The 15,034-nt window shown below is 44.6% G+C and overlaps 1 protein-coding gene across 1 annotated transcript in view; it reads left to right on the top strand.

Moving 5' to 3' along the window:
• The window catches only part of IPO11 (importin 11), a 294,514-nt gene that overhangs the window by 160,065 nt on the left and 119,415 nt on the right, over positions 1-15,034 (top strand). Inside the window, exon 24 of the mRNA XM_067568644.1 lies at positions 2,567-2,647. Coding sequence (XP_067424745.1) covers positions 2,567-2,647 — 81 coding nt within the window. The remainder of the gene's footprint in view (positions 1-2,566; positions 2,648-15,034) is intronic.

Raw genomic sequence — 15,034 nt, 5'->3', positions numbered from 1 at the left:
CCAGTAGATGGTGTCCAAGTGAAAGAAGCCAAGTCCTTGAGGATCAGTGGCCTAGGGCAGTGACTTTCAACCTTTTTTCATTTGCAGACTCTTAAAAAATTTTGAATGGAGGTGTGAAATCTTTAAAAATCTTAGAGATAATCTGCGGACTCCTGGGGTCTGTGGACCACAGGTTGAAAACCATTGTTCTATGGTAACAGCCTTTCGTGAACCCCTTAAATGGGTCTGTGGACCACAGGTTGAAAACCACTGGCTTAGGAGGGTCAAGAAGACAGAGAATTCCAGGACAGTTGGGAAGAGCTGTGGGGGAAGGATGGAAGGAGAGCGGAGGGCACTATGTTGGTAGTACTGTGGGGGTGGGGGCCTCAAAGAAAGGAGGGGAAGGTCTGTGTTGCCCTGGATGCAGATGAGCGAGAGCTTGGGTAAAAAGGACTTGTGATGGACACTGCTAGATTGGGACTGGTGGTGAACACTTTAGATGCAGACTAATAAATATATAAATAAATCTCTACAGTTAACAGAGCAGATTACTTGCCATATGGCCTGGATCACAAACTTCCACATGCCTCATTGCACACAGAGGAGTTCTGAGAGCAATTATATAAAAGAATATTAGGCAAGGGAATTGGTACAGACCAACAGGCCAAAATGGGTTGGGCAACTGAGGGAAATTCAACAGCGAAATATAAAAAAACAAACACTGCCACCCCCAAATCCCTTTCACCACCTCTGAAAGTACCCAAAACCTCCCCCCTGCCCACCTAATGCCTCTGATTCCCCTCATGGTGAATATAGAGCTGAGATGCAATAGCCTGGTGATGTAGCTGCTCAGAGTCTGCTCAGTCTGGACCTCCAGGCTGATGGGGTAGGATGTTCCTCAGCTACTCGGACTTCACCTTCCCTTGGAACAGACACGAGCCTAATTCCAAAGAGCTCACCACCAGTCCCAGTCTAGCAGTGGCATCACAGTCTTATATCCTGGGCTCACCCACATCCAGGACAACAACTGTCCTGGAATCCTCCAGGATTTGGCTGCTCGCACATATATGCCTTCTGCTGTCTTATTACTTTATCATGGATATTTGCTTGAAAACACAAGCTTTGTTTCTTATCATCTGTTCTGGATGCTTATAACATGGATTTTAAAGCATGCCTCAGTATAGTGTCTGAGAATCAGATTCTGTCAATCTTATGCACAGTAAGTAGTACCTTGTTCACCAAGTAGTATTGATTTTAATTGGGCTACTGTCTGAGCAATGTAGTGCCTTCTGTGCGCAAAGGTGACAGAAACAAGCCCTTAGTGGCATTTTTTCCCTTTTTTACAGAAATCATTACAGATTTTTTTTAAGGCAGAAGGAACCATTATGATCTATGACAACATTTTCAAAAGTGCCTAAGTCCAAAAATTAAAGAGATGTAGACATGTAGGAGCTCTTAGATGTGCAAGAACATAAGGCTTATGCTACACCTTTCTGCCAAGTCGATCAACTAAGCAGCCCCTGTCCTTTCCTCAAGACCATGAGGAAGATGAGTGCCTCTGAGAAGGGGAGGAAAAACAGAGTGGGGCAATCCTTTTATGGGGCCAAGGATTTTTTTTCTCCTGCTGCCCTAGACAAAGCATCTCCACCTCTGAAGATTCAGGGGTAAGATATTTAGAATTTTCTAACTTCAATTCCAGCCACTGGATTTTGTTGTGTCTTTGTCAGATTTAAGAATCATCTGGTATCAGATGTCTTCTCCTTGTATAGGTACTTACAGACTGTGATAACGTCACCTTTCAATTTTTTCTTTAATAAACTAAAATAGTTTGAGCTCCTTTAGTTTCTCATGGTAAAATATATTTTCCAGACCACAAATCTTTTTTGTGGTGCTGTACAGTGTCCCCTCCAATTTTCAAGCTACTTTTTAAAGTGTGGACACCCAGAAGTGGGCAATAGTGATCTCACCAAGGCTGTAGATGGGGATAAAATTATCTCCTTACTCTTCAGTATTCCTGTTTATACATGAGCAATGAATATCCACAAGTAAGGTATAGCCTTTCTTCACTGCTGAACTGTTGTTAAATCATTATGCTGTTTGGAGAAGCCAATTGTATTGTTATGGAAGTTTTGGTAGTTTATTGGATGAAATACAAATAGGAACTGATTAATAAAGATCCTGCTCTCATGGAAGTGTCACTAACAATAAAAAAAGAAATGCACCTAAGGGGAGAGAGAAATACAAAGAATGCAAATGAAATCATCACAATTCTCAGCAATTTCTAATTTTTTTTTTTTAAATGCTAACTGGTCATTTTGTGGATGTACAATAGATGATAATTTTTCAGTAACTAATGTTTTCCTCCAAATATAGAATAAAGTTTAAATGTCAAGCAATTTAAATATAAGTCTTGCTGCAGTTTGACTGTATTAGTTCTTTGAGTTTCACTAGGAATTGCAATTGTAAATAAAATTGATTACCAAATTCATAATAGGTTGAGGTTTAAGGGTTTGTGTTTTGGGGTTTTTTTTGCTCTTCATATAATGCAAATAACAAATGTTTCATTTTGGTTTTCATTTCATTTCAGGTGTATGCAGGTGACCTGTGCCGGTCATTTTGTGAGCTCTTAAAGGACATAACTACTGAAGGTCAAGTTCAAGTGCTGAAGGTAGTGTATATTGCCATTTTTGGTCTTCCATTTAAAGTGAGTAAAAAAATTAATAAGCCCTAACAGAAAAGTTTTAGTCATATACCTGTAAATCTATAATGCTCAAATATCCTCCTGTGGATTTGACTGATTTGCTCTACGTTATTATTTATGGTGAGTTTGACACTACTTGTGGTTTAAAATATTGGTTAGAGGATATAAGTCCAGTCTATAGAAGGAAAATAAAACACAGCAGCAGAAAACCCAAGTGTAGTTGTAAAGATCAAGATTTAAATTAATAATTTTCTACTGTGAAAGTTCTTCAGAAGATCCCCACTGTAAGAAGCATACCAAACCTTATGATCACTGGACCATTTTAAGCAGTTTAACAATTAATAAGAATGTACACCTCAATCCAACTATGACTATATAAGGCTTCACTTCTGTAACTGGTCTTATTTTTCTTCTCTTCCTCCTCCTGTTTTTGTTGATAGATGCAAACAGTCTTGAAATCATCTGCTCTTCCTTCCAACATTGGACCCATAGCTGCTTATTAGAACTTTGCCGCAGTTTAATATAACGCTATTAGGCCACTGACCAATAAAAGCAAGGACGTTATGATGCAACGTAAAACTTGCAAAGAAAGTGGGGATCAATGAACTCAGCTCAGGGTGAGAGGCAAAGGTGGCTTAGCAACCTTTTTATCTTCCCCAATCTTTGTCACATGCTCAGGCCTATCTTGGAGCAGCCTGAAGTCACCAGTTCTAGTGCTCCTGGCATCCCTTTCCCCCGACGTTCCGTGCACATCTGACCTTTGTGCTGATGGAGCTGGATTAAAATGGTCCTGAGATTTTTCCCAGTCATTATACAGGCAGCTGGAGCATGGAACTTAGTGAGACCTGGCCCAGTGAATGAAATGTGATCTTGAAATAATTGTATTGGTTTGTTCCATAGCCTAACAGCAATACTTTTAAACTGTAGAGACAAATTTGAGAGTGGCCAACCATTGTATTGTAAAGTGGTTGTACTCAGGAAATCTCATGGACCTAGTTACACTTGCATTTGGGTATGATGAGAGAGAACTCATGGAAGCTGGATGGTTGTGCTGTTTATACTTTTTTTAAAAAGTCTACGTTAACAATTATTTACCCTACTGGAACATTCTATATTCAAAAAAAGATCTTGGGGTCAACATTGTTGTATTTAATTTATGGCAAGCAGTGAAATCTTGGAATCTGCAGGCAGCTAATTGCAATTGTATTTTATTATAATTGCAGGTCAGATAGAAAAGGGATATTGTTTGAGGTGGACATAGGTTTAAATTGGTAGATAATTAGTATAATGTGGGTTAGAGTGTAATAGAGGATACCCATAACTTTTAACTAAAAAAGAAAATACAAAAAATAATTCACAACTCCCAATACATTTTAGAAAATTGCTATTATTTCATTATTAATCAACTTTAGAATATTTTACTTTTCATTATTTGGATAAAAGGGTAACATTAAGAAATCGCATTTAATCCTAAAGTTGCTTAAAATATTTCTTAACCTAGATTACTTCATAATATATTATGAATGCATCTAGTTGGCTTATTAAAAGGTAATTAACTATGTCTGACACTCCAGAAGTCTTAGGGTTCTTCCCACACCCATCCCAATTACAACCAACATCTAATTCCTTGGTCACGTGGGTAATGAAAACTATTTTATCTTGTAGATGCTTCCTTTCTGTAAATTTAATGTTAAATGTGGTATATTTTAGTTGCACTCTTTAGTATGCAGTAAGCATGCAAAAATGTCACCTAGTTCAATTATTTTAACTATATGAACAACCAAGTGGGAAATATCAGAAAAATTTGGGGGAGGAGATGTGTGTGTTAGTGTCCTTAGCACCAAGGAGTCCTGGTCATGGACCATGTCCCCATTGTTCTAGGCCAGGGGTTGGCAACCTTTGGCACATGTGACCATTTTTAGAGGCATGCCACGTCGCTCCCGGCCCCAAAGCAGGGCTGCGCAATGGCCGCTCTCCCATTCCGGTCCCACCCCTCTCCTATGTGGCAGGCGGGGCCTGGGAGGAGAGGCTGAGGGGCCGCGCACCACTGGCCCTGGTCAAGAGCCACACGGCGGCTGCTGCCCCCACTCCTGACCAGGACACTGCTGGGCCCCCATGGGACAGGGGCGGCCACCAGGGATGTCAGCGGTTAGAGGAGGGCCCGATCGGTGCCCCCCCTCCCCCCCAGGTATGCCAGTGCTGCTGGGGGGGGAAGAGCAGGAAACTTTCCCCTAGCCCCCCCCCTCTTCCCAACCACCACCACACCCTGGCTAGGGCGCTGGGCCCATGGCACATGGGAGAGGAGCAGGAGGAAAAGTTGGCATCCCCCTTCCAAAAGATTGCTGACCCCTGTTCTAAGCACTGTATAAAAACAGAGAAAAAACCTGCCCCTTGCCCCAAAGACTTTACAATCCTAAGTATAAAACAAGAGACAGCGGATGGATACAGATAGTTAGGGGAGTAAAAGAAAACAATGAGAAAATACTATCATCATGACAGACAATTGTCTCAGCACACCAACATCTTAATTACTATCACATATTTTGTAGGCCCTTTGGCAAAGCAGTTTTGAGGAGGTGATTGGAAGGTGCATAATGAGGTAGCTTTGCAGATGTTTATGGACAGTGCCTCCCAAGTGTGTGGGGCAGCGTGGGAGAAAGCACAAGGATGCTTGTTTAAAAATATAATAAATGGGCACAGAAACTGGCATCATAGACTGATTGGAAGCAAGCTTTGACAGTTCTGTAGTGAATGAGAGATGAGAGGTAAGGTGGAAATTGATTTTAAAGGGCCTTGAAAGTGCATACACCCAGCTTACGTTTGATATAGTAGAGGAGGGGAGCCAGTGGAGGGATGCAATGAGAGACGTGACACAGTCAAAGTGACTTTGTAGGAGAATGATCTTTGCAGCAGCATTCTGAATGGAGATGAGTGGGGCAAGATTGCATTTGTCAAGGCCAGAGAGAAGGGTGTTCCATTAGTCAAGACATGAGATGAGTTTAGACAAGATTTTTAGCAAGATGGATGGTTAAGAGAGGCCATATCTTAGAGATGTTATGATGAAAGAATTGATAAAATTTATACATAGCCTGGATGTGAGGACCTAGAGAAATGTTGGAGTAAAACATGTCAGGTTATGGGCCTGATTGTGGTGTTGTCCACACTGATCAAGAAGGGAGGTAGCAGGGAGGACTTGAGGAAGAAGAGTAGGAACACTGTTTTAGCCATGTTGATCTTGAGCTGATAGCTGACATCTACAAAGAGATGTCAGAGAGAGAAGCCACGATTTTAGTTTGGACAGAAGGAAATAGCTCTGGAGTAGAGAGAGATCTGTGAGTCATCAGTATAGAAATGGTAGTTGAATTGGTATTTGCAAATGAGATTTCCCAAAGGTAAGGTTTAAAGGGAGAGGAGAAGAGAACCAAGGACAGAGCCCCGTAGAATCCTGGCAGAAAGTAGAAGGACATGAAGAGGATCCTCTGAAGAACACACTGAAAAAGTGGTTAGAGAGGTAGGAGGAAAACCAGGAAAGAATGGAGTCGTGGAAGTGAAGGGAGGACAAGATTTAAAGAAGAGGAGCATGGTTGATGGTGTCAAAGGTGGCTGAGACGTTGAGGATGGAGTACTGCTTGTAAGCTTTAACTAAGAAGAACTCATAAGAGACTTTGGCAAGAGCAGTTTCAATGACATGCCAGGGTTGGAAGCCAGATTGCAGAGAATCTAGGATGGAATTAGAGGAGCGGGATTCCAGACAGTGATTATAGATGGTGTGTTCAGTGAGCACTTTTTAGAGACGAAGGATATGGTCTTGTGAGTTAGGCACTGGACTGAGAGTCAGGTGGTCTGGGTTCATTTCCTGGTGCTGTCACAGACTTTTCATGTGGCTTTGGGCAACTGGTTTAATTTCTCTTTATATAAATGGCTGTTTTGGTAAATTATGTTGTTGGATACATTCATGTTACTTTTTTTTTTTTTAAATAAAGTTTTTGGGAACTTCAAATAGATATTGTGAAAAACAGATCTTGATACATTTATTTCTGAGATCTAAAAATGCCAGTATTGATACTTTTAAATGTGCATTTTGAGGAAACTCGGAGAAAATAGAGATGCATACTGTGCAATTCAAATGTTAGAATAATTATTGTTTATTGCTGTCAGTGTTTAAAAAAAAAAAAAAAAGTCTTCACAAGGAGCTTTAACTCTGTCTTTTAAGTCTTAGTATGACTTAGATTCAGTTTTATTAATACACCATTATTATCTGTATAACAGAAATCTTCAGTGAACTGATTTGTCATTGTGATATACTAATTATGATAAAAATTGCAGTGTATTTTGCCCCAAGGAAAGCCAAGAAAAACATTTTCTGTTATGAAGTATTCATGATGGAACTTGAAAGATAACATGCTCCTTTTTTGGTATCAAAATATTGCAGAAGCTTTGTTTCCATTCTCACTCCAGTCTGTCCCTCCACCAAATAAACTATATATATATATATATATATATAGGTAGAAGATTTCTGATAATAGAGGGCTTTCTTATCTGGCAGACAAAGGCATACTGAGATGCAGTGGCTGGAAGATGAAGCTGAGCTATCTACAATTTTCTGCGTACAGTACTTGCCACTTATGTATCTAGACCGGGGTGCCCAACCTGTGGTTTGGGGGCCACTTTTCACTCTTGAGATGCTAAATTGTGGCTCTCAAGGGTGGTTCCATTCAGAAGAAAATTTGTATTTGATTATTAATTGAAAATGCTTCTGTTTTTCCTGAGCCATGCACTGTGATTTTTAAAGTGAAGTATTTGAATCAACCATCTCACTATTGAGGGAATGTCTATATGCAATTAAAAACCCGCAGTTGACCTATGCCGGCTGAGTCAGGCTCGCAGTGCTTGGGCTAAGGAGCTGTCTAATTGTGATGTAGACATTTGGACATGGGCTGCAGCCCAAGCTCAAGGACCTTCCCACCTTGCAATGTCCTAAAGCCAGGGCTCCAGCCTGAGCTCAAACATCTATACTGCAATTAAACAGCTCCTTAGCCTGAGCCTGTGAGCCCAAGTCAGTTGGCACAGTCCAGCCGCGGGTGTCTAACTGCAGTAACATGGGAGGAGGTAGTGGACATTGTTTCCCCACCTGCCTCTCATTCCCTGCTTGCAGCCCCCACGATAGTTCTGATGGGTTCCCATATCTCTTTGAACAACTCCAGTAGGCAGTTCATTGGCCACCTTCCATCACTGTTGGGATGTGAGAGCCCCAGGAAGAACAGATTATTGCGGCCCAGCTGGTTTTTAGATGGCTTCCCTTATTCACACAGCTACTCGCAGTAGCCTGGAGGAGGGGAAAAAGGAGAGAAGCTGACTGTCATCCCCTAGTTATAGCTCCCAGGTGGCTCATGGCTGCTATAACAGCACCAACTGATTATGACTCCCAAGAAACCGTACACCAATTGAGTATAGCCAGAGTGCATTGTACATCAGCCACTGCCTTTCCCCATCTTCAGCATGCTTCTGCAAACCTCAACATGTCTCCAGTGTTAGTTGTTGTGGGGAAGGGAGACATCAGAGCCAAACGCACTGACTCTGCACCCTACTGGTGACTCTCACACACTTGGGGGAAAACCCAGCAGGAGACTTGTGGGTGGTTTCTGATCACTTTTTGCACCCTGAGAGGTGCAAATGGAGCAGAGTGGCCCAGAGGATCTGTCCCAAAGTATTGATTGTAGCCTCTTCACCTTTGTGAAATAATGTTTGGCCCCCAAGCTGAAAAGGTTGAACACCATCTGATTCCCTACCTCATTCATTCACCTTCTTTTTATGAACAAATAGAGATAACTAGCAACAATTAGCGTTTGGCATCAATTTAAATTCTTTTTTTTAAGTCTTCCATCTGGTTGTATCTCTGAAATAAAATTGGAGGAAATTGCTTTATTTTGGCAAATTGCACCAGTATTTTGTATGCAAACATCTGTCTTATACTACCAAAGTTATAAGTTATGCATAATGTTTTTTTAAACACAGATGCTTTATTTTAATTACTTTGTAATTCCAGGGACTTTCTCAGTGTCCATTTCAACAACCTAATTTACATTAAATCCCGTAAATTACTGACCAGCAAACTGACACGTTAAGATTTTCTTCCACTTCAAAAGTTCACGTACCACATTTTCCTCACAACATTTTAATATCAAGACAACTTTGTGGCTTAGATACTGTATGAAAATTTACACTTTAAAGAAAGTAATTTGAATATATTGTTTTTGAATGATCTGGTAAACTAATTTATTAAATTTAAATAGGCTGGAGCTCTCCTGAGAAACTATGGTTAGTTTCCATTGGGTGTTTATAATTTTTGTGTATGTTTAAAAAGGCTTTGTCCCCTAAGCATTTAGAATCTAAAATGAAGATATTCTGTGTTTATAGCCAATGAAGTACAAGATGTGCATCTTGAATTAAGATGACCAAATGGTTTGAAAGTGCATATGTGGTATCAACACATGGAGTACTGCATTACTGTTCTTGAGAATTTGTGACACTCCCTTGGAAACATTCAGGAGACTGAAAGATTTGGAGATGGAAGAGCAAGAGTCTGTCCTCCCCTCCATCCTGCAGTGGTGGTAGAATGATTAACCTGTGGGGGCCCCGTTGCCTGCTGACACAAGTTAGAGTAGCCTCTAAAACTGCTCTAAACTGGGCTGGGGCTGATAAAGAAGCCAAGGAGTAGTAACTGGCTTTGATGGCCATCCTTCCAACCCTTTCTTCCTGAGCTGATCACAGCCACAGCAGAGAATCTGGCTCGATATTTAAAGGAGAGACATAGCACAAACCTGTACTATTTTGAGCTGCTAGTCTAAAAGTTATGCTTAGACTAGTAGAAAGAACCTTAGTTACTCCATTCATTTAAAAAAAAAAAAAAAAAAAAGGAGGGGGTGTGGGGGACCTGACTATTCCTCACTGAATTTTTTCAACAGGTATTGTGGGTTCTTCAAGTTATTGTTCCTCTGAGTGCTCCACCATAGGATATGTGCATACCCATGTGCTCTTGATCAGAGACTTAAAGTAGCAGTGCCTGCATGTCCACATGTGTTCATTATTTAGCTAATACTCTGGTGTAAAGACATAAAGGGAGAAGCGGACCCGCCGCCATTTCAGTTCCTATCCAACTGCTTTTGGCTCCAGATGGAGAGACCGTCTGTTTCTTCTTTGAAGCTTTGGGTTGTTTCTGCCTTTAATTATTATTCATTTTTGTTTTATTTTATTGTTTTATTTTACTTATTTCAGCACAAGTGTATCCTCTGAGGGTATTGATTCCTCCACCACCTGACTTCTTGTTGGCCAGGGCTGTTTTTTTCCTCTCAGCCTTTGTTGTCTGCAGCGCTCCCTGCTGGCTTATGCCAAAGACCCCAGGTTTCAAACTCCATCAAACCTGCCATAGATCTTTCCATGTTAGCTATGGCACTCCAGCTGTCTCTGATTTGCACATCCCATTTAAATGCAGGGTATTCAAAAGCAGATCCCACAGGCTCCGTGAGGATAGATTGAATTTCCTCCTTATGGAGCGCTCCTTAAGGCCAGCAGGGTCAAATTCCCTCCCCCCCTCCCTCCCCCCCCACACCAGTACATAGGCCTGCCCTGTAACCTTGAGTGCTTATGTGCTACTCAGCTATGGCTTGGAGCCCTGATACCAGTAGTACATTGACAGCACAGGGTCTCACCCTGACTTCTTCCAGCTTGTTTACTCCTTGCAGGATGACACCAACAGCCTTTCCAGTCCTGAGTCTCTCCAAAGCTTTCTGTTTCTGCTTATATTTCCCAAAATCTATTGTCTCTGTCTCAAGAACTAGGTGGGCTTCCTGGGGATGCAGGCTACATCCCTTGTATTGATCGTTAAGTAGTTCAGCGTCCCCACTTGTTTAGCTTGACAGCTTTGTTTACATTATATGTAGATGTACTTTTCATTGTCCTCTGAGGTATTACGTGGCTTAATATACATTGGAGATGCCAGGAAAACAATTCCTTTTTCTAGGACAGGCTGGGCGTATGCACTGCTTGCAAAACACCTTTTAAGAACATATTTCCAGCACACATCTATAATTCTTTATACACCACTGTACATACATCATGCAATAATATTAATGACCAGTGTGTTACCAGTGTGTATATGATATCTTACATCAGTGGTTCTCAGCCTGTGGTCTGCGGACCCTTAGGAGTCCATCAGTATACTCAGTATGAACTGATTGGTCCCTCCCAGAGGTGATGTGGGGGGGGGGAGGGCACGCAGGGTCACATGCTCTCCCTGATTTCTGTTTTCTAAGGGGACCCTCCCAGAGGGGCTGCTGCAGACTCTGTCCCACAGGGCAGTGGGGGTGGGCAAGGCCTTGGGCCATCTCTTCCCGGGATGCCCAGCAGCAAAGAGGCAGCAGCTCCCCTTGGTTGCTGCACTCACTGTGTATTCATGCAGCGCAGGGAGGGAGGAAGCAGCAGGGCATCTGGCTGTGGGCTGAGACCTCCACCCCCAAACATGGGGCTGCTTCTCCTTCCCTGTTGCTGGAGTCCCAGTGCTTCTCACTGCCAGCTTTGCAGACAGCCCTATAAGATGAGTCGGGTGGAGGTGGTGCTTCCTCCCTGAGCCCCGCCTTGTAGGGCTGGCCCAGTCCTCTCCGTTTCTCCCCCACCCCAAATGTTCCTCCGCAGTCACCTCTGCTTCCCCCTCACCCCCCTTGCAGCCGTAGCTGCCAGATCCCGCTCATCCCAGTCCAGCTGCCAGGTAAGTGGAACTGGCAAGTACTTCTTGCGGTTCCTCAGAATCCAGCTGGGAGAGGTTCCAGGGGAGGGGAAGAGGCCCGAAGGGAAGCGCTGACTGATGGGCTCGCGCTGCGTCCTGGACCTGCGCCAGCCACTCTGCCACTGTGAGAGGGAGCACAAAGCTGCCCCCCACCTTGAGTGTGAGGCCGCAGGTACCCCTTCCTGTTACATTTATAAATGAAATAAACAGCAGGACCTTATTCAGGGGGACAAGGCAATACACCGCGTTTATTGTGAGTACAGAAGTTTCAAAAAGCAATTGCGCATGCACGCGTGCATGTACACACACGCACACAGAGTTCTGCAGGCGGAATATAATTACCAGCCTATGAGTTGCTCGAGCCAGTCCACTAGCCAGGATGAAGCCGGGGTCTGTCGATCGTGAATCCGATGCTCCTAGATGTTTGCAGAACAAACCCAAAGTTCTCATCTTTTCACCCCATTTTTATAGTAGTCGGTTCCCATTTGGGTCTGTGGGTCTTGCTGTGTCATGTTGCAAGCATGAAGGCTTTTCCTTATCTCCTTGTTTCTGTTTCACAGTTTGTCTTGTTCCTGTCCTTGGGGCAAACTCCTCTGTACTTTATGGTTATCTTGGTCCATGTTCTTCAGCCATCTGGATCATGAAAGTTATTAAAAGAAAACCTCTCTACTCTCTCTCGTTGTCAGGTAGATTTAGAGTTGCTGCCTTTCCATTTTGTTATCACACATATATCTCATTCATTCCTCAATCACACAGCTAATTTTTACTTCAATGAAAAACAAACTTAAAACAGAATTACAACTTCAAATTGAAACTACATTCCAATCAACTGATAAACTTCGAAAGAGGAAATTGCAATTCTAATAAGAAGAGGGAGGATACCAGGGTGGAGGTAGTCATCAGTATGAATTCCACTAAAGTCAAATAGCAAAGTGCATTTACAGCAAGTGTTCTTTGATAGGGATCAAACAAGCAATTGTGTGCTATAAGAAAAAGGCTTCAGGATGTTCCCTAGCACATATCACGAACAAGATCCTAAGATGTTACATGCAGGATGCTTCCCAAGATAGTATAAACAGAATTGCTGGAGCAAAGCCCCAGGGTGTTACAACTGAGCTTTCCCATTCATGTTTGCCTCCTAAATAATAATATTGATAAAACAAATGAAATATCTCTCCTCGATTTACACTCCAGCACCTCCTAAATAACCCCTCCCACTACAGACACATCCTCCAGCATGCTGCAGATATCCCCATATATTACATAGCAATGCTATGTTCTTCCAAGTAAGCCCAAGGATCGCATTAGTATCAGGTTAGCTGTCAGTATTTAAATTTTCTGTGTTTTTTGTTGATCTGTTCAAATAATAATAATAATAATAATTCTTTGAGCGCTTGCTCATGTCCATTCCCCTATAGGTGTGCATGCCTCAATACACGGTTATCTGGAACTTTTTTCCCCTTAGCAGATCCTGTAAGGCCGGCTCTGTCGCCCCCTGGAGTCCCGCACACATGCCGCGGTATGTGAGGCACTGCTGGCTCTACGCCCCCTCAGTTCCTTCTTTCCGCCCATGACGGTTGCTGGAACTAGACTTGCTTGTAGCAAGTACTATTCCCCTTGTTTGGACTTGTTTGTAAATCTTTGTTTAGTTTTAGTTAGTTAAGTAGTTGTTAAGTGTAGTTAGCAGTCCCAGCTGGGACTTCGCACAGCCAGACCATGCCCCAGTTGCTGGGCTTCCTGCGGGAAGGCCTTCCCGCTCAGTGACCCCCACAACAGCTGTCTTAAATGCCTGGGGGAAGCCCACAGAAAGGATAAGTGTAGAATCTGCAAGGCTTTCAAACTGAGAACTCAAAAAGACCGAGAAATCCAGTTGAAAGCCCTGCTGATGGAGGCAGCGCTCTGCCCAGCGTCAGAGCCGACCCGCTCCGCCTCGGTACCAAGTGTGGCATTGGTACAGAACGCACCATCGGCACCGTCCGTGACTTGGCACAGTGCACCGGTACCAAAGAAGAAGAGGAAGTGGAGTGCGGATACTCCCCTGTGCCGTCGGTACGCGCGGGGTCAAATACTGAGATGCACCGAACTCGGCCTGTCGAGACCCTTTCTCCGGTGCCTGCATCTCTGGTTAGGGAGTCTCCCCCAACTCCTGGGAGTGGGAGAGTGCCCCTGTCGATGCCGGAGGCTTTTCATGCAGCAAGAGCCTTGTTGGCCTTGCCTACGCTGCCTTCATCCTGCCCTCCGCCGATGGAGATGGGGCTGGTGTCACAGGGTAAGCCTGTGTTGGGTCCTCCTAAATGGCGGAGGAGATCCCCGTTACAGGGAGGAAGATCTCTCGTCGAACAGTCACCTAGGGTAGAGCAGAGCCGCTCCTCAAGTAGTCACTCCAGGTTGGTATCATCGAGCCGACCTGCATCGACATGGGATGTGGAGTCTCCTTCTCCGCTACCTCAATCCCTGGCACTGGAGGCAGCACAAGTCAGGAGGTGGCACCAGTTGAGGTGGGCCAGGCAGTGCTCGGACAGCTCCCGTTCCCGCTTTCTGGCACCGAGGGGTTCGCCCGCACCCAGGCGGCGCAGAACCTGGTCATCGTCATTGGAGGGCCCAGCACCGAAGAGTTCGCCTGCGTGGAGGCAGTGCAGAACCCGGTCGCTGGAGTCTGGCTCGGTACCGAGGAGTTTGGGACAGCACTGATCTCAGTCACCGAAGGCTGCTACAGAGTCAGAGGGCAAGCGGTGCTGGAAGTCTTCGGTACCAAGGCGATGCTCCGGTACTTTGAGCTCTTCGGAGCGCGACCCCGCTCGCCGTGATGGAGGCAGTTCTCATCGTCGTCCAGGTTGGAGGCGTCGAGAGGGCATTCCCTGACGTGGAGGGGTGCCCGTGACCTGGAATAGACATGATACCGCAGGTCCAGGGCCTCTGACTCTGATACTGCTTCGGGGTCTCCCGCGGGGGCAGTTGTAGGGCAAGTCGATGTCCCCATAAAGTGCCAGAGTCCATGGCGCAGTTAGTCACAGCGCATTCAACCACCCCCAGCTGGCCCAAAAGACAGTGGCCATCCCAATCGCCTTATTGGGCCCCAAGGGGTCTCCACGTGGGACCTGGGCCCCAATCCATTAAATCTTTGGGGGTGCAGTCCATGCCTCTGGTGCTGGAAAAGGCCCATGGGCAACACTCCTCGGATGAGGAGTCAGATCCCCAGAAGGGAACCTCAGCGGGTACAGCTCTTCTCCAGGAGGGGCCACACCCGCAGGCTGCACGACTGCAATCTTCCTCCTCCTCATCACCTGACGAGGCGGTCTCCTGCTGAAAATAAAGAGGGACAGAGCAGACGTCATACTGATCGCGCCAGCCTGACCAGACCTTTTTATCGCCCCACCCCTGGAGCTCCCAAGGCGGCACAACCTTCTATCCCAGGACCATGCTCACCTGTTGTATCTGGACTTGGACTCTGTGGCTGAGGGAAGGAGAGGTTCAGCAAGTCCTGCTTGGCAGCAGGAAACCTTTTACACAGGTCGTGTATCAGGCTAAGTGGCAACGGTTTACCTGTTGGGAGGAGTCCTGGGGTGTCCCAC

The sequence above is a fragment of the Emydura macquarii genome, unplaced genomic scaffold, assembly GCF_026122565.2.
Source record: "Emydura macquarii macquarii isolate MOO-44397 ecotype Brisbane River unplaced genomic scaffold, CSIRO-AGI_Emac_v2 contig_2897, whole genome shotgun sequence".
NCBI classification, from domain to species: Eukaryota; Metazoa; Chordata; order Testudines; family Chelidae; genus Emydura; species Emydura macquarii.
The sequence above is the reverse complement of the archived record's forward strand: the minus strand, read 5'-3'. Positions and strand labels throughout refer to the sequence as shown.